This window comes from Gadus macrocephalus, chromosome 19 (assembly GCF_031168955.1).
Source record: "Gadus macrocephalus chromosome 19, ASM3116895v1".
Taxonomy (NCBI): domain Eukaryota; kingdom Metazoa; phylum Chordata; class Actinopteri; order Gadiformes; family Gadidae; genus Gadus; species Gadus macrocephalus.
The window spans coordinates 5,060,503-5,087,811 of NC_082400.1; the positions used below are offsets into that span (position 1 = coordinate 5,060,503).

The 27,309-nt window shown below is 43.8% G+C and overlaps 1 protein-coding gene across 2 annotated transcripts in view; it reads left to right on the plus strand.

Moving 5' to 3' along the window:
* Positions 1-11,483: 11,483 nt before the first annotated feature.
* Positions 11,484-27,309, plus strand: part of phf24 (PHD finger protein 24) — a 34,405-nt gene continuing 18,579 nt past the window's right edge. The window contains exons 1-2 of one of the 2 annotated variants that reach the window (XM_060038256.1): positions 11,484-12,121; positions 26,683-27,074. In XM_060038256.1, the coding sequence (XP_059894239.1) occupies positions 26,685-27,074 (390 nt within the window). In that variant the 5' untranslated portion in view covers positions 11,484-12,121; positions 26,683-26,684. The remainder of the gene's footprint in view (positions 12,122-26,682; positions 27,075-27,309) is intronic. The other variant, XM_060038257.1, reaches the window with a different exon arrangement.

Consider the following 27,309-nt stretch of genomic DNA (forward strand, 5'->3'; position numbering starts at 1 on the left):
TTGTCACCCTAGATTACGGTGATGGATTCCCTAAACTAAGGGTCATGTAGCTTAGGGTGCCAATTGTTCTTTTAAATACTTTAAATAACAAAAACTTTCATGCCTGTGAAAGGGGAATGATAGTATGGTGGTTTGTAAAGATTATCAGTTTTTCAATTGCCAATGTCAATAGTCTACCTGTAAGCATCCTAGATGCTATCCCCCTAACCCCAACCTGCTCCTTTATGAAACATACTTAATAATCACTAGGAGTCGGACTGTATGAAATTGTCCGACCTTCTGAAAGTCAAACCCAATCTGTTTGAATTGAGGACAGAGGATAATCAATGACTTTGGGTGATTGTACAGTCTGCCCTTCTTGCCCAGGACTCTGCCTCTCCATGCTAATATTTGAAGTAGCTCAAATACAACAGGGGCCACTTGGGTCCGGTCAGAGAAAGGAGATATTCTTTATATATATATATATATATATATATATATATATATATATATATATAGTGGTCATCCAATGAACACCCTTTCGGTGTGATGTCTCCACAGCTGTTTTTAGAGCCTTTCAATCTCTTTCATCCATTCCTGTATATGGTGCTGCTTCTATTTATGTTTGAATCATATATTGAGAAATAAAAAAAATTCCAATCCAATGTCTTTAAATATCATTGAGGCATGCCCTGTTTGACCGAAAGAGAGCAGACCACAAACGGGGATTCATATTCACTTTGAGATTCTTGAATATAAAGTGCAGTATAAATACAATTTATTATTATTATTATTATTATATTCGTGACAAATACAATTTGAATCCAATCTTTTCAAAGAGTGAAGGATAATCATTCTCGCTTCTCCACACATTTAAAAAAAAAAAAAGGTCAGAATCAGAAATGTTATTTGCCAAAGTACAAATGAGCAATGGCACACGTGTGTGTGCAACACACACACACACACACACACACACCGAATCTCCATGGATTTACCTTACCTCAATGTCTCCGCAGGTCTGTTCATTGCCTGCAGAAGAGGTGTTTGGTTGGCGGTCATATACGTGCCATCTCAAAGCTGATTTTTTTTTTTATAAGGTTTAGAAATGGCGAGTAAGGGGGCAAGTATACAACTTCAAATTGTTTATGGTTGGTGAACCAGGGCTGCTCTGTACTGTCCTGTTCAGCTGCATCATGAAGTGCATTTAGAAATGTGATATGTTGGGTATTGTAGGGACCTATTTTTGCATGATGTTTCAGTAACGCTCAATGGCTTATGGTGGCACACAATGATATATTTCTCCTGCGCTGCCCTGGGACGTGCACAATTGCCCTTTGACATTTTTATAGCTGGCTGATTGGTTTTCAGTGTTGAATCTAAGTATTTTCAATTAGCCAATGTGTTTTGTTTTTTCAATAGATATGTTTTCCCAATGGTACGCTGAGATTTCATTTTTTAACTAAGTGTCTTATGTATGAAATAGTGTGTAGTGGGCAGGGGGGAAATGTGTTGCAGAAAGGAGCAAGTGTGTTGCACAATTGCAACTAAAGTGCAAAGTAGCGCTTTTGTTTAAAGTATGGTTACATGTTTTTAAGTTATAGTAACAAAAACTTCAAGTTGTGTTACTTTGGTCTAAGCATGTGTCCGTATTCAAGCAATTGGCAAAAACTGTAACATAAAAATAATTGTAAAGAGCTTGTCTTTCAGTCTCTTTTCAGTCTGTTAGCATGCACAGTGGTATATAAACATAGAATTAAAACTTATTAGTTAGCGTTATTGGAGAAAGCTACTGGCCCTTATTACGCAGTTACTTGTGTTGTAAAAAACAAAGATCCAGTTATGGGAGATGCTAAACACTTGTTCAGAATATAATAAATGTCGTTGGCTCTCTCCAACTGCCCAGTTTCAGAGCGTTTCTAGTCTACACTACGAGAAGGGGTGAGTTGAACATGGCTGATTCACATCTCGACAGAGATAGTGTCCACAATTAACCCGGGCCTAAACGAACGGCAAAACCGCGTGATGCGGAATTCAAGTGGGAGTGTGTGTCTGATCAGTGGGAAGTGAGAATCTTGTTCATCAACTTGTATTAATAACCTCAGCTCCCCCCGACGAAACATTGAGGCGTAGTGGGTCAGAACACACCAGCCCCCCCCACACGCCAGCCGTGATTAAGCAGCGAGTCTTGGGGCTCCAACCTCTCATTGACCCCCCACTGTGAGGTCAGGTGGTCACGTTATCAAGGGGTCACCTTGGGATGAGGGGGGGGGGGGGGGGGGGGGCTAAACCCATCCATCTTCCAGTGTCCATTCTATCCCATGCTGTTCCCGTGGTTACGAGAACAGGCAGGCAGAACAGGTACGTACGCACACACACACACACAGCCTCGGAAATACACACACACACATACACACCCCCAAACACAAACACCCTTGCAAGTAAACCCACTGGCACACACATTTGCAAGCACACACATTCCTTTGTCTCCTCTGAGGGCGTCGAATGTTTAAATGCAAGGCCACACAAACACACACACTCACACTCACACACACACTCACACTCACACTAACACACACACCTGCCTTTGGAAGTGAACTTGGAAGAGGAACTTTCCCAAACTGTTAATATGACATCCGAAAGCCCTAATAATCAGTAACATTTTAAACACCTCTGGTCTCCTAGCGTCACGGATGAAGAGCTTGGCTCAGGCTCCTTCCCGCAGCCCGCGTTGGTATTTCATCAGCAGACAATCGCTAGCTTCTGTTAATCTGTTTCCTCCTAACTCCCTTCTCTCCCTGACTATTTATTCTGTTTCCTCCTAACTCCCTCAACATCCTGACTACTCATTCTATTTCCTCCTAATGTCTTCCATCACCAGACTATTCATTCTGTTCTGACGGTGATTTTATTTCATTAGCTTGATATTGCGTATGTCGACTCGGACATGCAAACTGCTGCTTCCAGCAGACATGAATTATTCAAACTTCCTGAGGTCTGGTGAGAGTTACAGACGGTTTCTATCAGGTTACGAAGCGGCAGGAAGTGACACGTTCTATCAGATCTGGGACGACCATGAGCCTCTGAGGCTCTGAGGGAGGCTGCGACCATCTGACAGAGACCTCCTTCCCATCTCTCCACACTATTCTCTCAGGCCAGCGACCCCGCGTCTCCTCCACACTAGTCTCCTCCACACTAGTCTCCTCCAGACTAGTGTCCTCCACACTAGATTCCTCCAAAGCGAGCCTCCTCCATGCTAGTCTCCTCCATGCTAGTCTCCTCCACCCTTGTCTCCTCCACACTAGTCTCCTCCACGCTTGTCTTCTCCATGCTAGTCTCCTCCACGCTTGTCTTCTCCATGCTAGTCTCCTCCACCCTTGTCTCCTCTATTCTAGACTCCTCCATCCTTGTCTTCTCCATGCTAGACTCCACGCTAACATCTCTGATTGAGAACTCGCTTCTCCTGACGCTGGTCTGTCAAAACAGAGGAGAAACGTTTACTCAAAATCGACAATCCAATAACCGACGGTGATTCGATCAAACACAACACAGTGTGCCCTGGTTATGTTTTGTGGGGATGCATGTTCATAAACATTGTGACAGGATTGGTGCTCCCTCCAGGCTAACGTTGCTGAGAACATGAGAGGGATCTTCTCTTTCACTTTTCAAATGAGACCCAAGATAAGAATATCGGCAGTTAGCAAGGAAAAATCCAGACTCTTTACAGAGTGAAAGCAGTTTTGACTATGTGCATGGTTCACTAAGTGTGTGTGCGTGTATGTGTGCATGTGTGTGGTAATAGTGTTCAGGGTGAACAGGTAAATGCAAAGTGTTTGGCAGCAGTCTATCAGCTTTCAGTGTTAGGACCAAAATCCAATTACCGCTTCATACCTCTGTGTGTGTTTTTGCGTGCGTGTGCTTGTGTGTTACTCCAGGGAGAACGAGAGGAAGTTTTAAAGGGAAGCTGTGTACTCTGTCTGAAACCACTCTGAGATAAAAACCTCAGAGCCCTCCCAACAGTCATAATAACATTGTTGTTATTGTTATGTCCTCCGGTCTGCAGAACCATGTTGCCGATCAGCCAGCAAACACTTCATACTGCTGCATCTTGATCCCCGATGTATCGGCTGCACTTCTTCCGATGGAGTTAGTCATGAGGAGGTGGAAATATGCAGATCTAATTAAGAACAGCTAGGGGGTGTTAACATGCTTTGAGATTATTTCCTTAAAATGAATCACAGGTGTGTGTTTATTTAAAAATCAATTATATAAATAGTATTCATGTTACACAGTAGTATGTAATGCATTAATTAATTATGGAATAATTTGTATCTCAGCATTTAATACAATGTATATAATTAATGCTCATTTAAGTATGTACTTGATAGTGCTCTACATTTTGATGGTTTTATCCTTTTTTTTGAAGAGTGATACAAACAGGAACATAGAGGAGAAGACTTGCAGCAAAGGACCATGGGTAGGGATCAAACCCGGGTCGCTGCGGTGACTGGGCCTTGATGGTACACGCTCTACCCTGTGAACCACCGGGGCGCCCCTAGATTTGTACTTTAATCAACTGTAATGGAGTCTGGTCCCAGGCAGACAGAATAACATTTTGGGGGAAGTAACAGACGTGTTTCGCTCTGGATCCGGTGAGAACATCAACCGTGCTTAGAACTGTAAGCAGGGCAGTGAACGTCAACTTAAGTTTAAGCAAAAACTGACGAGACTCAGAAAGAGCGTAATTCTATTTTGGATGTTGTGCCGTTTTGGTATAACAGGCAGAGTCAGGGGACTTCAAGTTAAATGAAGATCCCTCAAAGTGTAAATCCCTCTCCCTGCGTTCCTGCCACAGAGAGAGCAGCTTGAGTGATTTATTTTGGTTTGGAGATTCTTTTCTTTTTTTTTGCATTTGCCGTTATTGAGTTTTATACTCATTATACCATGCTTTCACTCACTGGACTGAATGAAGTGAACCTTGGAATGCCATTTAATTAAACAAATTGGAATGCAGCTTTCTATAGAAACTGAGGATGTTGACATTGATGTTTCGATGAATTTGAAAAACATACATTCCATGTGATGTCTTTGCAAGCCTGATAAAAAACAAAATCTCTAAATTGAAGTTAACCAAATGGATGTCTTCTTCGGTTGCCCGGCAACGTTCTTGAAGTTGCCTTCAAAGGTTTTTGATTGAGCCCACGCAGCGTGAATCTGCATGGAGAGACGGTTCCTATACTGGAACAGCACTGTGTTGAAAATGCTAAAATACGTTAAGTTATACCAAGCATCTCAGTTTACCCTCTCAGCCGCTAGCATGGTTTTATGGAGATACATTTAGACTGAGGGTTATTTACGTATGTATGCATGTTCATTGTTAACTCCTTTTGTTTATCAAGAAGAAACTGAAGTGAATGTTTCTGCTTTCTGCTGCCATTATATTATCTTGTCTTCCAAGCCCTCCTATTGGTCGCCTGGTGACGGCTCGCTCCGCTGTGTTCCTTCTCAAGGTTTCTTCCCTCTGGGTTTGGGGAGTTTCTCCTTTAGAAGGCTGCGGGTGTTGCATAAAGTGGGCTTGTGAAGCAGTCTGGAACTGTGATGACGGGATATATAAATACAATTGTTATGACATGGCAAACCATATTATGCCCCTTGAAAATAACGAAATTGTTTAAGTTACAAAGGTTTTTAATCGAAAACCGATTTTAAATCAGGCAGGGGTTAGACATTATGCTCAAGGATGCCTACAGGTCAGAGAGCTGACATTGGGGTTCGAAATATTTTGAGAAACAAACAGCCTATACTTAACATCTGTTGTATTAGTGTCAGATAAACCATACCATACTAATAAGTTATAAAATACCTATTTCATCTCTGTTCGACAGGTGAGGCTGTCCTTCAAAATAAAATTCCTCAACTAACAAGGCTTGCCAACCTCTTACATCATCAAAGCGGATTATGGATTACATTCTCTTTCTGTTTGGTGGTTTCAGGGTCTGCCACTTGAGGTATACAAATCCTATTGATGTGTTTTGCTTGTAGTTCTATAGTTCTAGTTCAATAGTTGCATGATAAACATAACACTGGTGTGTTTACCACAAATCACCGCTTGTAATTGTATACCCAATATAAAACATAAAATGTGAATCATGGTTCACCTAACCTGTTTTGACCTTTGTGACCGTTAAACAGCTATTCTGCATCATATTTTAGAACAGCCTATTCATAGATTCAACATAGATGCCTCCATCTCTTTCATGTTTATCCTCCTTTCCCATTCACAACACTTTGTGGAGAATAGACAGCTCTGGCCTTTGAAATCAGAAAGAAGCAATGATTAGCACATCCCTCTTTGAGTGTCTGCGACCTTAGAGAGCATAGCGTATGCAGACGACACCCTTCTGTGTGCAGGAGACACGGACATAAACACGTTCCTGAGCGCTTCACACAGAGGACAACAAAAGAACTCGGCGCTGGCCTCCGTCTCGCTGATGAAGGTCCCTGGGACCGCTCCGAAGTGTCAGGTGAATTTGTAAAGCGTTTCAAAGGGAAGCGAGATCTTTACAAGGACAACAGGATTGTCAAGCCCAAAGGGTTTCTGGGCCTTTGATATAACGGGCAGATCGTGGGTAGGGTAGAGAGTGAAAGCAGATGCTTTAGGTGCTGAACCACTGATTTAAGAGGAGTTCTCTGAGCACTGATTGGAGCAGCACGACCCAGCAGGAGGCTGTCAGGAAGGACTAACAGGGATGGGGAACTGGGTAGCACCTCGACTCTGACTCACTGAGGTGATAACAGGACGAGGAGAGAGGTTTTTCCAAACACTTCTCTTTTCTACAAGGACCTGTCCCCAGGAATTTCCACACCATTATCGACGAGAGGAGGGAGAGAGAGAGAAAGACAGAGTGAGACCTTGGCAAGTCACTTCCTACCCCCTGGTTCTCCCCACCAAATGGTGAAGACCTCATACTAAGTGGGGTTATTAATAACATATGAATACATTTAATTGGCTCTATGACATCTACTTCAGGTCATCTGAGGATTTGTCAACTTTCCACCATCCAATATGTCTATAGCTGTTCATAGAATGATGGATACGATTGACTAGAGACCAGAAAAGACTGACAGACAGATGGCAGAATATTGTTCCCTGAGGGGAAATTAGGCACATAATATTGACAGATTTAGCTGGCTTCAAAACTCTCTTTTTCTAAACACGGTTGCCTTGTATCAAACTTGTTTATCTGTATGCTTTATAGATATGGCCTATATGTGTTATAACGGGGAGACACAGAAGGGGGGCAGGGTAAGGTCGATCTTATAGTTCTTTTAAATTAGTTATGAACAAATTGATAATTTCACCATCATAAATTGTGTTGAATCCTAGTACCTATAAAAATCGGAATACTTATATACAAATCTTTGTTAAATCCTTCCTATAAATTGTACACCTTACTAAGTATTTGCACCAGCTATTTAATGTTTATGTTCACAAAAATAAACATGCTCAGATTAATGTCCCTTTTTGCCCAAAATGAATTGTGCTGGTAATAGTAGGCTTGGAACCAGACGAAATCTTTGAGCTCTGAGTCTTTTATTTGCTCTGGTAAATGAAACATGAACCCCCCTCCTGTCCAGACACATCTCCAGCAGACGTGGCCCGGGTCGGGCCAATCACATCTGTCTATATCAAGGGGGCGGGTTTAATACGATGACTGAACAGAGGACCGCCCTATGGGAGCGCCGCTGAAGCATTTACATAAACAACCAAGATGGCTACCAATGATGTGTCACACGTTTCGATGCTTTGGTTGGTTGTAAGTGAGAGGTTCGGACTAAAGGCCGATATATGCTCTGTTTTAGACGTAACGCGTAAGCACGTAAGATACATAACCCCCCCTTGCGCGGTAAAATATCCCCCCTTACGTGCTTAAGTGCGTCGCCCAAAATTCCTGACTATGCGACTAAAACACTACGGCCCTACGCAGCTCGCAAAGACTGTGATTGGCCAGCTAACCACATCCTTTCAGGAGTCTCACATTTCCGGTTGTTCAGAGTGTGGAAAAAGACCGCTAACCTAAACTTAGCTACTGCTACTCTCGTCGAAAATACTGGAAGTGCATAAATATAAACAAGCCAGCGATTTCCACTTCCACGCCCACAGATTCGTTCGTTGCTCCCCCTACTGTTCTGGTGGAGAATCCCCTTGCAACACGCGCAATCCTTAAGGAACCTTAAAGGAACCGTAAATCAAAACTTGTCTAAAACAAGTCCCTTGTGTAAATTACGTGCTTACGTCTCTGCGTCTAAAACGACCCTAAATCGGCCTTAAGGCGCAGTTGTTGATTAAGGTATGGCCACACTGAACGCGTTACGAGTGTAAGATTACGCGAGTAACGCACCTAACCTGACGCTTGATCATTGTGTGTCACAAAAATGGGTCAACGCGTCTAACGCACCTAGGCAGCTAGATGAGCCCGCCCAGCGGAGGTGTCTTGCTTCACCCTGAAGGGGCTTATTTTCAATAATGACCTGCGACGTTCTATACATTATCCCGCTTATTACACGGTTACTTGCCAAAATGAAAAAATAACTTCACATGGTTAGTCTTTTTACAATTTATTCGTTACCAGCATTCGTAGTGTTGATTACTAGAGAAATAGTCCGCCAAAGACGTTGACGTCGCTTAGTAACCGAAGACGCTGCAGGGTTGACAAGTTACCGGACTACTACCCATGCAAGTTCCACGGCATTGAGAAGACCGGTGTAATAAAGGCCTATAATATTTCTGTTTATGGCATAGATTTCTCCTCAGATTAGGCCGATAAAGCAATGATTAAAACGCTCGATCAAAGGCCCGGCCTGACGATAGTGGTGGGAAATATCGGCCCGACCCGGTCCGTGGGTCGGCTCGGGCTCGGGCAGAGAATCTTAACTCTAGTGCATGACATCCTCCGTAGGCACTCACAGGTGGGTGAGTTTCACCACCACCTCATCGTTTCAGCACACACTGAAACGATGACTTGGTCGTCCATGTTCTGCTTCTGTGCATCCTCCGTCTCTCTGCCAGTAACATCGGGTCAAGCTCAACGCTGATTGGCTATGGCGGCTAGGGTTAGCGTCACGCGTAGGCGCGCGCGTTATTTAGGAGCGTAAAACGCGCCTAACGCGCTGCTTTAGCGCGTGTAACGCATCTACGCGCCTTAACCAATGGTTCCCTATGCAAAAATGCCGATGTTCAACGCCTCTAACGCGCGTAACGCGTTCAGTGCGGCCGTACCTTTAGTCTGGCGATGTCAGGATAGTTAAATGATTTTCTGAGAATCACTTAGTAGATGAACATGTGACCAATGCAGAGTCCGTTTCAGGACTCATGGGCATGTAGAAGCCCACAATTTTTACCAGCCGGGAGCGGGCTTAAAATACTTGGACAGCACACATATTTACATAATAAATACCATTCATGGACATTCACATGTTTACATACTAACTATTATTCACGGGCCATACAGTCTTCACATATTAAATACTATTTATTAAGTTCAAATATTCAATGACACAATTCATGGGCAATATACATATTCCCTTTCGAAAAACTATTCATAAACCATACACATATTTACATCCTAATATACCTAAATATGGGAATATGTAGGTCTTTCTCTCATATTTATATAGTTTTTGCTTTATTTAGATTTTATATAATCTTCTTATTTTATATAATCACAACATTTACAACAATCACTTTACATTTCTTCCCATAAATTATTCAAGTATCATTGTTTACAGATAATAAACCCTGCTCTATTCTCATATTGTGAATCGATCGCTTTTTCTAATAGATTGGTCGCCTGAATCTGCGTAAATCTCTGGGTATGTTTTGGTCGCTGCAGTTTAACATAAAGCAGTGGCATAAAGGAAATAAGTGGCAAATTACTTAAGTATTTACCAGGAACAGTTCAACATTATATTGGTTCACTGACACATCTGCTTTCTTTTGAAATTAAAAAGTTGAGTCTAATCAAAGTTTAGCAGTAAAATACCACGATGGATGGTAGCCTGGGTATACCCATGCTGCCTTGCGCGCGATTTCATTTTGCGCTTCTATGCAGCCTGGATTCCATGGATCCGATTTTTGCCTGAGATAGGGAACCAATCACAGAACGGGGAGGGACGGCAAGGAACTCTATGCGACTCGCCGAAGCTTGTAGTTTAGAACGCAAGTTTATTTTGAAAAAGTAGCAACTTTCGGCGTTAAACTCTTTCATTACCAAGAAGGATGTCTTTGCCCTGCTACCAACAGGCTTTGATTGGCTATGAGCTACGTACAGACTCAAATAATAGACATTCGTGGCGCCCAATAAACGGCTCCGGGCAATCGTAAACTACGCCTCAAATACGAGAAAATGAACGTGTGGTTCCCAGACCTCATCTCAATGTAGATTGAGATGAGGTTAGCCAGGCTAGATGGTTGGGACATATGTGGATGGAATATACAGCAAGTATTTTTTTACGTGGGACAATTAATGTTTTATGTTTTGACTGATTGTTTTGTTTTCTTTAGTTATTAAAAAAAGGGTTTAGCTCAATAAATTGTCCAGTATTTATAGTGCTGCAAATATTAAAACATATTTTGTCAATGCCTTGTTGTATGTGTGTGTGTATGTGTGTGTGTGTGTGTGTGTGTGTGTGTGTGTGTGTGTGTGTGTGTGTGTGTGTGTGTGTGTGTGTGTGTGTGTGTGTGTGTGTGTGCATGTGTGTGTGCGTGTGTACTTGTGCGTGTGTGTGCATGTGTGTGTGCATGTGTGTGTGTGTGTGTGTATGTGTGCATATCTTTGCTTGTGTGTGTGTGTTCGGAGTGTGTGTGCATGCGTGTGTGTCCGTTTGTGTGTGCGTGTGTGTGCTTGTGCATGTGCGTCTGTGAGTGTGTGTGCATGTTTGTGACAGTGCTTTATGACCAGTGCTGAAAGCCCTTTGTAGCCCCTAAGTGCCTCACAGGCCTAATGTCCGCACACATGCTGATTTCTTCCTAATTATTATTATCTTCACAAGAAGATGAAAAAAACGAGCTGGGAAATATTCCCCAAATAGGAAGAAGAATGGCTTTTTGGTTTGACTTATATTTACAATTCCCCTTTTTTTTTTTGCTTATTGCCCTAAAAACGACCTCCGTTCCAGCCAATCAAGAAGCGTTTTACATATGAATTGGTCCTCATTTGTGTGTGTGTGTGTGTGTGTGTGTGTGTGTGTGTGTGTGTGTGTGTGTGTGTGTGTGTGTGTGTGTGTGTGTGTGTGCGTGTGTGTTCGTGTTTACGTGTGCCTGTGTGTATCCTCACGCGTGTGTGTGTGCGTGTATATGTGTGTCCTAATGTGTTTGTGTGTGTGTGTGTGTGTGTGTGTGTGTGTGTGTGTGTGTGTGTGTGTGTGTGTGTGTGTGTGTGTGTGTATGTGTGCGTGTGTGTGTGTGTGTGTATGTGTGTGTGTGTGTGCCCTCATGCAAATCGACCCGAGGGGCGCACGGTGACGTCACCCGGAGCGCATTGGTCGTTGATCGAGTATTTCACCCCACGTCACTCTCATGAGAAGCCGGGACGGACCAATCAAGAGGCATCCGTGTGATATGGAGGAGCCCCACAACTTCTGAAGCTCAATAATCGCGATAGACTCCCGGCGGTGGTGACACCATAATGTGAGCGACCCTGTGCTCTGCAGGAACCGCAGTACGCACCGCTGTGCAGCCGCCAGCCATCAAGCAGCTTTCAGCAGCTTCCCAGAGTGTTCTGCCTGCTTCGGCTGCAAGATCTGCTGCATCCATCCGTGCACGGAGCAGAAGGAACGGACGACGGACTGAGGAAAGATTTCAGCACTGGGAACTGTCCAAAACACCTAACTACTTACCAGCGTCTTGCTCATGCGCTGGACCAAAACCAAAACCCAGGAGATCCCTCATCGTATAAATCTTGAGATCTAAAGAGCTTTGCAGACTAAACCCCCTTCGTAGTGTGTTTGATCATCCGTGCAGTTGGACCCTGGAGTGCAAGAGGCGCACGGACTTCATTCAGGGGAAGTATTGCAATGCTGTGCACGCCGGCGTGAGAGCCGTGAAGACCCCGGGACAACTACTACTACACGACCCATCGTACAGGTGAATATACCCCGCAGCGTGTCCGTGCACACGCTGCTGCTGCACAATGTGTATTGTGCACGATGTTGCACAATGTGTGTCACAAAGCACACCGGGAACTGTGTGGAGGAGGTTTAAATATCTTAGCTTGACTTGTGTGGTGCATGCGGTGTAGTGACTAGACAGTTTTGGCACCACCCTCGATTTAACTCGGTAGATGATCGTTTGTGGATGTCAATGCATGTGTGTGTGTGTGTGTGTGTGTGTGTGTGTGTGTGTGTGTGTGTGTGTGTGTGTGTGTGTGTGTGTGTGTGTGTGTGTGTGTGTGTGTGTGTGTGTGTGTGAGAGAGAGTGTGTGCGTGTGTGCGTGCTTGTGTGCGTGCGTGTGTTAGTGTGTGTGTGTGTGTGTGTGTGTGTGTGTGTGATTGTGCGTGTGTGATGGAGGCGACGGCACTGTGATTGAGGTCAGCGCCAGATGGGCGTGGACCTGCGGCCCTTTTAGACTCAAACTACCCGCTTTAAATGACTGAGTGAATGAATTCATGTTCTGGTGAGCATCTGAAGGAGGATTTCTATGAGGGGCTTTGGCGATGAGAACAAAACACAGTGAAACATTGTTGTCCGTCATTGCATGGCTTGTTTTGTGGCAATTCTTGATTGATATAATACTTCTACAAAAAGAGATGAATTACCTTGATATGAAGGGCCATCTCGAAAACACAGTTTGCAGTGTCCTCGCTCTCATTGTCCCTGAAAAGATGAAAACAAAAAAAGGACCACCAGAGTTTAGGGGTCAAACCCGTTCTGGGCTCTGTTGCGTCACAGAACCCAACAAGTCCCTTATCAGGGCTCCATCTCAGTCAGATCTGAATGCAGGCTGTGCTATTGTCTCTGCCTCACAAGTCCAGAGTGGGAAAGCATTCTGACCCAAAATGACAAGTCAAAGGTGACCATGACTGGACTTTCAAGTTCTCTAACGAACAGCTGCGCTATATAACTGACACCCTCCCATTACGGGAGTTTTTCTACCTGCAACATCTTAAATATGCTGGTCATGTTTGTAGACTGGACGATAGCGAATTACAGGAACTGGTTATATTTGACCTGAGGACGCCAAGAAAGATCTGGGATAGAGAGGCTGCTGGACATGGGTGTTCAGCAGGATAATGATGATGAAGAGCACACAGTTCCTGCGACTGCTGGACCACAGGTTCAAGCAGGAGCGCCCCAAGGCCACTACTGCGTGTAGTGGGAAAATATGATGATGATGATGATGATGATGATGATGATGATGATGATGATGATGATGATGTCCCGCACCCAGACGTCACCTTGATCTGTCTCCTCCGCCCCCGACGGCTCCTGTACGGCTCGTCCATGGCCCCTCCGTTTCTCTCTTTCTCTCTTTCTCTCGTCCTGCCATTTGTCGGCTGGTTTTTGTCTATCTCTTCAAGTATGGCTGGCAGAGACCACTCCGAGCGTAGCTTGCATGCCAATGGGATGACCTCCACTTAGTTTTCCACCCCTTACCACTTTTCAGTGCGTGTGAAAATACACTTTAACCCTCTCTCTCTCTCTCTCTCTCTCTCTCTCTCTCTCTCTCTCTCTCTCTCTCTCTCTCTCTCTCTCTCTCTCTCTCTCTCTCTCTCTCTCTATCTCCGTCTCCTGACACTTTCTCTGTCTCTCTCTCTCTCTCTCTCTCTCTCTCTCTCTCTCTCTCTCTCTCTCTCCCCCTGTGTGGGTTACTTTAGAGTTGTTCCGGCGGCAGAGGGCAATTGTCTCTATGTTTATGGCGTCGTAGTCTGGCCCCGGTGGAATATTTCCCTCCGAAGTGATAAGGATGAGGCTGGCCAGAGGATATAACCCAATCATAGTCCTGCTGTTTGTTATGTCTGCTGATATGAGAGAGAGAGAGAGAGAGAGAGAGAGAGAGAGAGAGAGAGAGAGAGAGAGAGAGAGAGAGAGAGAGAGAGAGAGAGAGAGAGAGAGAGAGAGAGAGAGAGAGAGAGAGAGAGAGAGAGAGAGAGAGAGGTACCATGTGTGTATTTCTGTGCCTGTGTTGGATTGCATGTATGCATGCATGTGTGTGCGTGTATGCGTGTGTGTGAGATTGTGTGTATGTATGTCCTTTCGTCTGCACGTGTGTGAGTGTGTGCGTGTGTGTCTGTGTGTATGTGTGTTTGAGTGTGTTTGTGATTGTATGGTCGTGTATGTGATTGTGCAGTGTGTGTGTGTGTGTGTGTGTGTGTGTGTGTGTGTGTGTGTGTGTGTGTGTGTGTGTGTGTGTGTGAGAGTGTATGTGTGTGTGTAATTGTATGGTTGTGTGTGTGATTGTATGGTTAGATGTGTTGGTGTGAGAGTGTGTGTGTGAGTGAGTGTGAGTGTGTATTTGGCTGTTGTCCCCTAATTATGTGTTGGCCTGCTGCTGCAGAGACCTTTGTGAAGTTGTTAGTAAAATGATTTCCACTTCTCTGCCTCTTTAGTCTCTAATCTCTGTTCTATTTTCTCTGGTTCTCTAGTTTTTGGTTCTCTAGTCTCTAGTCTATGGTTCTCTCATCCCTGTTCTATAGTCTCTGGTTCTCTTGTCTCTAGTCTCTGGTTCTCTAGTCTCTAGTCTCTGGTTCTCTGATCTATAGTCTCTGGTTCTGTAGTCTCTAGTCTATAGTCTCTCTGGTTCTTTAGTCTCTAGTCTCTGGTTCTTTAGTCTCTAGTCTCTGGTCTCTCTGGTTCTTTAGTCTCTAGTCTCTGGTCTCTCTGGTTCTCTAGTCTCTGGTTCTCTAGTCTCTAGTCTCTGGTTCTCTAGTCTCTGGTTCTATAGTCTCTGGTCTCTAGTCTCTAGTCACTGGTCTCTAGTCTCTGGTTCTTTAGTCTCTAATCTCTGGTTCTGTAGTCTCTGGTTCTCTAGTCTCTAGTCTCTGGTTCTCTAGTCTCTGGTTCTCTAGTCTCTGGTTCTCTAGTCTCTAGTCTCTGGTTCTCTAGTCTCTAGTCTCTGCTTCTCTAGTCTCTGCTTCTCTAGTCTCTGGTTCTCTAGTCTCTGCTTCTCTAGTCTGTAGTCTCTGGTTCTCCGTTCTTTCTGGCCAAACTGGGACCAATTCCCATGAAGAGCCATCATATCGTGGTTCTCCCAAACCCACCTTCCCTCTCGCTCGCTCCCCTTCCTTTCTCTCAGTCCCCCCCTCCCCCCCTCTTCCCTTGAAACGAGGGACAGAAAGGGTAGGCTGGTTAAGGATTCCAAACCACACCATGTGACCTCCATCGGCCCAGGGAAGAGACGCCAACTGACACAACTACACAACAACTATACAAAAACTACACAGAAGCTACACAACATCTACACAACAACAGGGGTGGGCAGTTGCTGAGGAGGTAGAAAATAATCGTCTGGCATCCGTAAGGTTGCTTGTTCAATTCCTGGCTCCTCTTAGGGAAGTGTTGTGGGTTCCTTGAGCCAGACACCTAACCCTTACTGCTTACCAACCAGCTGGTGTAAGCCTTATACATGGTTTACATGGCCGTCTGTGTTTGAATGTGTGGATTAATGTGTGCATGATTGGGTGAATGTAAGCCACAAATGATTAAAGCCCCTACAGATCGGAAAAAGCACAGTGTAAACGCAGTTCCATTTATAACCACACAAACACACACCTACTAACAGACTGTAGAGGACAGCCTCACCTTCACCTACCTAGACAGACCCCTATGAACACACACACCCATGCACACACTGTTTGACACAGACGCACGCAAAACTGAATGTGGTAACACAAAACATGTAATGCAGACTGCAGCCTGATAATTGAAAAAATATATATGAAGAGTATATCTCTTTTGAATAATTAGCACGTAAAATAATGAGTATACATCTGAGTGTAGGCTACAAAAGCGACCAACCATTAACATGTGCACAAACGCCCAAAAAATATTTATTTTGATGACTTTGTTTTTGTAAGGAAAGGAAAGTTAAATGGAACTGCATCAGCTTCTCCCCAATGGTGGTCAACATCTCGCGGATTTCACCTGCTATTCATGTTGATATCGCTGCGTTGTCTCTGTTGTAGAGACAACGCAGCGACACCCAAGTCCCATCCTTTGAACCGGCCGCGGAGCCGTCTAATGGCATTTACATGAAAATGAAACCCCCAATATGTGTAGGGTCCGAGAGGGTAAATCGGGGTGCGAAATGAAGTTGGTATATTACCTCAGTCAGTGCAAAATGCTCAGTATGACACATGGTAGATTTACCATGCCCTCTGATATAAGATCTAGATTTCATGGGAATCCTGGAGATCCTCATTGAAACCTCTTCAAGCTTATTTCCTCCGACCGGTGTGACCTTATGGGGGGGGGACTTATCTCCACAGAGGAGGCCTGTCCCCCCCCTGTTGGTCTCTGTCACATCCTGAGGTGACGGTGGGCCCAGGACTGAATACTAATGCACCTGAAGCTGTCCACTCACAAACCCATACTGTTGAACCTCACAGTATTACTTCTGTACGTCACTGTAGTTCTACACCTGATACTGTAGTTCTCCACACAATGCTGAAGTAATACAGTACATTGGTGTGGAACTACATCCGATACAGCATAGTAATATAGTACTTCACCCGATACAGTAATACAACACTATAGTACTACAACCGATACAGTAATACAACACCATAGTAGAATAGTACTACACCCGATACAATCAGACAACCCCATAGTACTGTAGTACTACACCTGATACTGTGGTACTGCAGTACTACGATTGAGTGCTACTTCTGATACTGTACATACTACACCATTGTACTGAAATACTACACCCAAAACTGAATTATAAACCATAATTCCGTAGGGCAACACGGTTATTTTTTACAACAAAACCTCCATACTTATTATTCACGTGTATTGAGAGTGAAGTATCACTCCTGTCTTTCCTGTCTTTATAACGTGGAGCCAGAAACATCAAAGAAGCTGCATGACATATCCATTACACTTTCCAACCCCCCGCTCTCTCTCTCTTTCTCTATGTCTCCCTCTCACTTGCGTTCACTCCCTCCCCCTCCCTTCCCTCTGCCTCTCTCCTCTTTAGGAATGCATGAAATTCATAAAATGATGAGAAAATAAATGTATTTGTTTAATTTCTTCCAACATAAATTGATTCCTTTGTGGGAACTCTTTTATTCAAAACGTAATTGAATAAGGTAGTGAAATCCTAGAAGTCAAAAACCTATGTCATGTTCGAGTTGTGTTAACATTATAAATGCTAGAATGTTTAATATGGCTCTGTTATTACATTTGTCTCATGGTTTATTATAATAGATGTATGATGTTCAATGTGTAAACATGAAGAGAACTACAGGTTTTAAAAAAGCACTCTCTATGTAATGATCGATATTTTATTAAATTCAAATACTTGGTTCATTGAGCATATAACTCAATCTCTCTGAGATGTATTATCAAACCCTTTACCATCTGAGACAAATCTATTGTTATTTCTTTGATCTTTGATTTGGTTTCTGTGTTTGCCTTTGGATCACAGCGCAAACCAATTGAAATATAGATAGAGTTGAATCCCCTTCATCTAATTGAAGAAATCATGAGCATGATTCCTATCCTGGCCTGCTCCTTAATGAGTGATATGAAATCACTGAAGCTTTGGACAAAAGCATTGGGGTGAACTTTGATTCTAACTTGATTCAAGCATCAATTCATACCAACAGCATAGCATTGCATTTCATCAGTTTTGTCAAGTTGCATTGTAGTGGGGGGAATTAAGCACATTTTCACGCAAATTCATCTGAATGCGCCAAATTTGGCACAGATGTAGCTCAGGTCATACTGAAATGATTAAGCTAGGGCGCCGGAGCCAGTGACCCTTGGGACCAAGATGGAGGCCAAATTCCAATATGGCTGCTGCCTGAAAAGGGTTCCGGCCATAACTTTTGAATCACATGAGTAACAAATACAAACTTTATATTGTTTTCAGCTTAATTGGTCATGGAAAACACATAGGAATGTTAATATTTATGACCTGGTGCATCTGGAACCCTTATTCCTCCAATTCCAATATGGCCACCGTCCAAAAAAGCAGCTTTGGCTGTGGTATGGGGCATTGCACCCCATTGTTCGTGCAAATTCATCTACATGCACCAAATTTGGCACCGACGTAGGTGAGGGCATACTGAAATGATTTAGCCAGGGCGCTCGAGCCAATGGTCCCTAAGACCAAGATGGCTTCCAAATCCAATACGGCCGCCGCCTGAAAGGGATTCGTCCATAGCTTTTGAACTAGATGAGATATAAATACAAATTTTTGGACCATAGGAAACCCATTGGAATACTTACAGTTATGATTGGGTATATCAGGACCACCCAAATATCCTAAATTCAATATGGCCGCTGTCCGAAAAAGGGTTTTGGCTACACATTTTTAACCAAATGCGCTACAAATGAGGTGTCTATTTTATGTTTATTGGCCACAGGAAGTCCAAAGGCATGTTTATATTTATGCTTGTGTAAGTCTGTTACCTGTATTCCTTCAAGACTGTGGTTGAATATCCTTTTTTACTACAACTTTGAAGGATATTCTCAGTGTTGATTCATTTCCTTATAAAAGTGAAAAGCTTCCAGGTCATACATTTTTTTTACGAGTGGTCTCTAAATCATTTACACTCGTCTCCGCTAGACTGTCTGAAAGCGGTCTGAACAGAGGAGCTTGAACATGAGATGCTTCACACTCGCACTGACAAACAGAGGCACATGCAAGCACACCTATTTGACAGAAGGCAAATTTGTGATTAAGCTTACAAATCCTTGCAGGTACCAAAAACAAAAATCCATAAAATCATAGAAAAAAAACAGCTTTAGTACAATTGACAGAGAGACAAAGGCATCTATTTATTCAGAAAACCTTCGGATATACACCGGCTATACCCGTGATGCCTATGTGAAATAGTGATACATTATTCCAAAGAGGATTCACCATCCCAAGGTTTATTTATGAAACCTGTTCAAATTACCTCTAGATTTCCATTGAGCAGAAGCTGCTCCCCCTCATGCTGATAGCGGATCTAGGCTAGCTAGGGAAATATAATCTCTCCATCCACTGATTGATAAATAGCATCTGCAGCTGTAGCACCACTAGGCCAGGCTCTATATCCTCTGGTTACGAGCTAGCAGGAGGAGATTTAGCCTTGTGAAGATAGGAAAATACACTTTCCTTCGTCCTCTGTTTGAAAGCTACCATTTGGAGCAAGGCTATACTATGGAAATACACTTGTCTTCATGCTCTGGTTTAGAGCTAACAGATATAACTACGTAGGCTAGGCTAGGGAAATGCAGTTTCCATCCCCTGGTTGATAGCTAGCTGGAGCTAGGCTATGCTACGCTAAGCTCTGTTAGAGTAGGGAAATACATTTTCCTTCATCCTCCATGGGGGAAAACACTTTCCTTCTAGCTTCTGGTTAGTTGCAATTACAATTTACTGAGTATTCCTAAGTGGCATAAATACACACTGCCAATCATACTAAGACTATAATGAATAAGTATTCTGGATTCTCTTTGGTATATTTGCACCTGGAATTGTGTGTTCTATTGGATTGGTTGGCATCTGAAATCATGTACTGTGTAGTCTCTTATTGGTTTGTTAATGTCTGGCGTCACGTAGAATGCGTTTCTGAAGTGGGTTTTGGATTCAGATTGGTTTGGTGGTGTCTGGTGGGTGGGCCAACCCAGTGCCAGGCTTCTCCACTGTGTTATTAAGTGAGGCTTCGAAACAGCGGCACTAACCCACTTGTGTCAGATTAGATTTTCCACCATGGGGCAGGATGAAAGAACCAAACATGATGCCCTTATTAAAATTCATAAGTGAACCTAAAAAAGACACGGTCATCCTTCTGCCTCAAAAAGACAAGGTTCTCCCTGCGTCTTCTTGGAACCAGACGGCGCACTGGTGCGGGCAGCTCTCTGCCTGGATCACACGCTGGCGATATAGGGGCAGACCCTAGATCATGCCCTGTCTCCACCTGTCTCCTTCCCACCTCCATCTGTCTCCTTCCTACGTCTAGTTTAATTTGGATGAAACAGAACCCCAAATCTTAACCTTAACCCAATGCTAATGTTATTTAGTTGTATATTGTATATTCATTATCAAATGTGTAGCATGGTCATACTATATAGAAACACCCTTACAAGAGAAGGGTGATCAACGTAGCGTGAAATAAAGGCTTGACGAAACAAGTGAGAGGGGGTTTGAAGCCGAAGCAGCTGCAGCCCTTCAACATAAATAACCCATGACTAAGCCATTCAGTTGGTTTCTGTTGAGGTAACCACCAGTAGTACTATTCATCACTAGTATTGGCTCCCACCTCACTATGTCTACCTTTCGATTTCCATTGTTGGCAAATCAAACTCTCAACGGTGTACACTGTTGGCGGCGAGAAGGCGCCTGCATTTACCCTAGATCCGTCCTCTCATTTATTATCATCAACGCGTCACGCTCCCAGCACCCAGCTGTGGCGACAGGATTAGACTGATGAATTACGCCAACACGTGCCAAGTCTCAGCACGCCGACTTCAAGTACTCCCTTTACGTTCCTTTCATTGATTATTTTATCCGGTGCACGTTCTTCAATAGAGGCTCGAAACCTACCCCCCCCCCCCACACACACACCCCCAACCCTGCCACTGAACCCAGAACAAGCAGAGGTCGCTACCCTGCCACTGAACCCAGAACAAGATAGGTCGCTCGGCTCCAACGGCAGGCTAATTAGGTCTGCTCTGATCATCTGTCTGTCGTCGCTCGGTTCTTTTGAAGAGCATCCTCCGCGTGAACGTTGCACCGCTGGCTGGGCGAAGGATGGACGCGCTAGACCCTGACTGTTCAGAGGAAGGCACTGATACACACGGGGCAGACGCTTACATCGACTCGTGGCTTTCAGAGGCCTCGTTTGCGAGCCGGTGAAGCGGTAATGTTTGGGTTGTGTAGCATTGAGAGTCATTTTTTTCTTTGAGTGTAACAATCGTCAATCACACCAACCAATCAACCCCAAACAAAATGATGAAACTTTTTGTTGTTGTTCAGCGATACTGAGATAGAAGAAAAAAACATTAGATAACAGAATCCATTTCTAGAGCAATAAAAGATTTCATTTCAGGACAGTTTTCTGATATAGCAATAAAATAAAATAAGAAATCCCTTCATAACATCCCATTGCCTGTAGGAAGATTTACATTGAGCAAGGCAATCAAGACACATGATTATCCTAAGTGAAGACGCTGATTCACATGAATAGTCTGTTAAGCACACCAGAGCATTAGCACATAGCAAGGCGCTCGACAAGGAGGCGTAAGTTACTGGAAGTCGTCCTATTTCCGTCCAGATATACATGATTAAATTACGTGCATACACTTATGCGGTGCATGAATGGGTGCTACTGCATCTCAGAGCAAAACACATGTCCCGTGAGTAGCGTGTAATCAACTGGAGTCCACGACGCCGCTGTCCTCAGTAATTGGATTGGCTGCCTGTCTCTCACTAGGGAGGAGAGAGCGCAAGTGCAGTCGTGACGACGTCACTGTGATGTTATTTCCATTCCCATTCTTAATCCTGAAGCACGTGGGTTTTGTTCGGGAGCGGCGTGTAAAATCGCCAAAACGTTCTTGCCAAGCGACGCAATGTTCTTTTCATTTTGTCCTTGATTATAGTCTGCTAGTCTCGAAGTTATAGAGATATTGACTCAATATTGATAGAGGCATGTATATGAGGGTAATTCATTAATTAGCAAGCTTCATATCTTTGGAACTTTTCGAATTAAACAAATATGATTTGCATTGATTATATTATACCATTCCTACATCTATCATAACTGCATTGGAATCCACAAAAATAGAAAATATAGATTCTGGTCATTCTGTTCATATTTCCTCTCTCCAAGTGCCACGGAAAGCAATTCAACCAGCTGAATGTCATTGTGGTGTTGACTCTGGCCCTTCTGAACCTTCTGGTTGTTATTTCAGAACATATAATGTTTCTGTTTCTTTTTGGGACTTGACAAAAACATATTTCAAAACCTTGCAATATGTAGACAAACCACCCTTATGGTGGCAGAATATGGACAAACACACACACACACACACACACACACACACACACACACACACACACACACACACACACACACACACACACACACACCCACGCAAACACGCATCCACACACACACACACACACACACACACACACACACACACACACACACACACACACACACCCACACACCACACACACACACACACACACACACACACACACTTGAAATTGTAGCATTCATTATTGATAGTACACACTCCTTTGGTGCCTTTGATATCCTCTCAGATTTTGCATGGCAAAGCAAAGACCGTCTGTCTCTTATTTCATTCATTCTATCTGTCCGTCCCGCCGTCATTCTGCCTTCCACTCCTTATCTCATGCCCCTCATACTACTACTACTACACTGCCATCCAGCAAAGACAGTCTGTCTCACATATTATTCATTCTATCTGTCTGTCTGTCTGTCTGTCTGTCTGTCTGTCTGTCTGTCTGTCTGTCTGTCTGTCTGTCTGTCTGTCTGTCTGTCTGTCTGTCTGTCTGTAAGTCTGTCTGTCTGTCTGTCTGTCTGTCTGTCTGTCTGTCTGTCTGTCTGTCTGTCTGTCTGTCTGTCTGTCTGTCTGTCTGTCTGTCTGTCTGTCTGTCTGTCAGTACTCTCCTTAACTCATGTCACTCATACTACTACTACTACACTTACCTCCTTAAAAAAACGACCAGAGAAAACTTTCTCAGACATGACGTAAAATGAAGCTAAACCGCCAACGTTTGCAAATGGGAGGTGCAGTGACATGTATATAAAATACAATGCTGTATAGGGGTGGTGCAGTATGTATGAGTGGCAGTATAACGGTTTTTGAAGGGTACCTGCTTAAGGTCATTATCATGCTTTGGGAACATTGTGAGTTTGAACCTGATTTGTCGTTCGTTTTTCAGTGAGATTCGCCCTTACATTTTCTGTTTCTTCCTTCATTATCACAAAGTGAGGAGGTTTGATGTGTTTAGAATTAAAATCCAATCTGAATATTTCCCTGGTGGAAAGCACTAGACGCAGGAGTTTGACGTCAAATGAGTAATTCATTTGACTCATTAAAATCACTAATTAGAAAAAATTATTGTTGTTGGTGGCGTAATTAGTAGCAATGGACAGATTGCATGACTTTTTCCCTTCTGAATTCTGCACTGCAGAAAACAAACAGGCCTTGCTTTGGCTCATACATCGAGGTACGAGGACCAGTCGGTCTGATGGATAATAATGTCTGTTAGAAAGATACTTGAAGTGAAGTCATGCAGAGAGAGGGGGGAAGATAACCTGGCTCCTCAAAGGCACTTTGAAGAGAGAGAGAGAGAGAGAGAGAGAGAGAGAGAGAGAGAGAGAGAGAGAGAGAGAGAGAGAGAGAGAGAGAGAGAGAGAGAGAGAGAGAGAGTTTCAAAGGGCTCTCTAGTCTGATAAGAAACGAGATGAACTGGTATCGTTGACAAACGGGCTTCAGAGAGAGAGCAGTAAACAGGAGAGGGGGGAGGGATGGAGATAATGACTTTTGAACGGGAAGGGAAGCAGGATGAATATTTGGTGTCATCGGTTGACCTGGATCTCCTGGCTGACTTTCAGAACCTCCTATTGATCCCCACTTCTCCCCAAGGGGGAGAGAGTTTGGAAACTGATTCAGGAGAAGGAAGAGGCTTGAGATGAATCCAGAGGAGATCTGTTTGAGTCTCGGACCTCTAGGAAGAACAGGAACCAAATGGCGGTTCATTCAATCCCTGTTCCTTACTTATTGACGATTGGTGATTGGTGATACATCATTGAGAGTTCTTACACCTTAAGCTCATTGTTTGCTCCGATTGAAATACAGATACTATACGAGAGAAAGACGTAACAATTAAATGAAGAATAAATCAGACATCAAATCTAGAGAACATATATCTCCATAGTAAAGACACAATAAGAATAGTATAAATGTATATGCAAATAGAAATGCTGACATTGTCGAAATTTGTGTTAGACATTAGTGACGTTGATATGCTACATTATTGAAACTATTCATTAAATAGAGGCGTGAAGTTTATTTTCTACCTCTTATCACGCATAGCAGATTCAGGTGTTGAATCTGGTAACAATGTATCAGTAACCATCCATCTTGTTGTCAGGGTCACATCATTAGTTCTATGATTTGCTATTCCGAGCTCGACCAAAATTAATCTATTTCATTCCAACATTGATGTTGTGCTGAAGACGTTTTCTCGTTAGCTCGTACTTAGCGTTGCCTTGGTTACACGATCCATATAAAAGATTTTTAATTATGCCTCTGTGAGTGCAAAATAATTCACCCCAGTCGAACATGTACAATGCTCTAATCAGCTAAGCTCTTAATAATCACAACACTTTTATTTCCCGCGTACAACGACCCAAAAAGGAACTCGTCTTGGTTTTCCGCGTGAAGAAATTAATCATCTGACCCATGGGAACAAATGACTTGACCACATTTTATAATCTCCATCTGCCATCAATAAAGTACATCTTATTTTAATACAAAGGTCAATGTTATCATTGTTAATGAAGAACAAGGTGTGTAGATTTTTATTTTTATACTGAAATAAAAATAAAATTAAGGCTTTGCAATAAATCAATAACCAGCAGGAAATGGTATTTACAAAAGGTAGTCTTTACAAAAGGTAAAAAAAATTAAACGACAGAGAAATCACCTTTGGACTGTCTTTTTTGACCTATTTCACAGCCTAGTGTTTTGGGTGGATCTATCTGTTTTAGTCCTTATTGCACCGTTTTTATTGCACAATACTTTAAGTACTAGAATCCCACCCCTTAAAAATAACCCATATTCCAGAAAAGACTAAAACTAACACTAAGGTTTATAAAAACTAAACTTAAATAAAGCCTTCTCCAAAAATAAAACAAGACCGCTTAAATATCTATATATTTATATATATATATATATATATATATATATATATGCATTACTCAATTTAAATAAATAAAATGAAACTAATCAAATATGCAAAACTGGTCGCCTCCGGCTTGAGCGCCAATAACCAACACTCTTCACACTGGACCACAGCTGACCTTCCCTGGGCCGTAATAATAGGCTGATGAGAGAGGTGCGGGTTGAGTAGGGTTCGGTGTACAGCCAGCGTTGTACAGCCAGCCTTTTTTCAGTTTCGCATTCACACATATGAAAACACACTCACACACAAACATACACACACACACATGCACACACAGATGCATACACAAAATCACACACACGCACACACACGCATGCACATCTGCACAATCACACACGCACATCCACACATATGCACGCACACTTGCTCACACACACACATGCACACTCAAACTTGCTCACTCACACACACGCACACACACACACACACACACACACACACACACACACACACACACACACACACACACACACACACACACACACACACACACACACACACACACACACACACACACAAAGACACAGACCCACACACACACAGGTGCTGTGCAGGTGTGACTACATATTGAGTTTTATTGTTTACACTTGAGATGCTCAAGTAGCAGACCTGGTGAAGGGAGAGTTAGAGGGAGAGAAAGGGAGGGAGAGAGAGAGGGAGGGGGGAGGATGGTAGAGAGTGAGGATGGGAGAGGGAGATCGAGAGGGACGGAGAAAAAGAGCTGGTGGGAGGTAGACAGATTGTGGTGGGGAGGTCAGTAGAGAGAGAGAGAGAGAGAGAGAGAGAGAGAGAGAGAGAGAGAGAGAGAGAGAGAGAGAGAGAGAGAGAGAGAGAGAGAGAGAGAGAGAGAGAGAGAGAGAGAGAGAGAGAGAGAGAGAGAGAGAGAGAGAGAGAGAGAGAGGAAGAGAGAGGGGCAAAGCGATAGAGAAGAAAAAAAATATTTTAAAAGTTTGTGTCCTTTAGTCCTACTATATTGTGCAGAGGCCCCTGAAGGGAATGGGGATAGATGGAGGGAGAGAGATGGTGTGTGTGGGGGGGGGGATAGATAAGATGGGAGATAAAGAAGAGGGTGAGAGAGAGAAGGAGGGAGAGAAGGAGAGGGAGATGTCTATTTCCGTGTCCTTGGAGGATAAAATGTCTTGTTGAGGTCGTAAATACGGTGTTTATGGTGGCCTGTTGAACGTGTTAAAAGAGCTGAAATTGGTGGACGATGCAGATGAGATTTATGACTGGGATCTGAGCAGAATATCAGTACTGATAATGACGACCCTGACACTGGAGAAATATACTTCGTTTATTAACAAACAATATATTAACTAACAAAGCAGGGCCTGGAAGCCAAAAACATTGGCGCATGGAAATGTACTCCTATGTATCTAACATTGAACTATATTTGTTCCATTTAATTTAATTTAATTACATTTTTATTAAGCGCTTTGAGTGTGAGAAAAGCGCTACATAAATTGAATCTATTATTATTATTATTATCCATGCATACTAACTCCCTCCCTCTCTCACTCCCTCTCTCTCCCTCCCCCTCTCACCCCCTCAGCCATGGGAGTGCTGATGTCTAAGAAGCAGCAGGTGGAGAAGGTGCAGAAGTGCAACGCCGTTGTCAATGCCTTCCAGCAGGGCGTGAAGGTGACCGCGCCTCCGGCCATTCACGATCAAGCAGATGACAATGTGGGCGGGGCTACCGACGTGCCAGCTACCCGTGGCGAGGGCGAGGAGGGGGGGGAGGAGGAGGCTGACGCGGCCCCCCCTCCCACCAGGGACGGGTGCAACGTCAACAAGGAGGCGTGGTCTCGGATGAGGGACGGGAAGGGGGTGGAGCCTGAGGACATGCAGAAGAGCCACCAGCTGACCCCGCCCGCGTTCGTCCGACCCAAGAGGGACGCCAACGACGACCAGGCCTTGGAGGTGGAGCTGGGCAAGAGAGACCAGGTAGGGTGGAGGTGGTGATGGAGCCGGACAGAGAGAGATGGGAGGGTGGAGGAGGAGCTAGAGAGGGCAGCTAGCGGGGAGTTTAACTAGAGAGAGCAGGGAGGGTGGAGGTTGAGCTAGAGAGAGCAGCCTGGGTGGAGGCGGAGCTAGAGAGGGCAGCTAGGGTGGGGGCGGAGCCATAGAAAGCAGATAGGGTGGAGGAGGAGCTAGAGAGAGCAGGTAGGGTGGAGGAGGA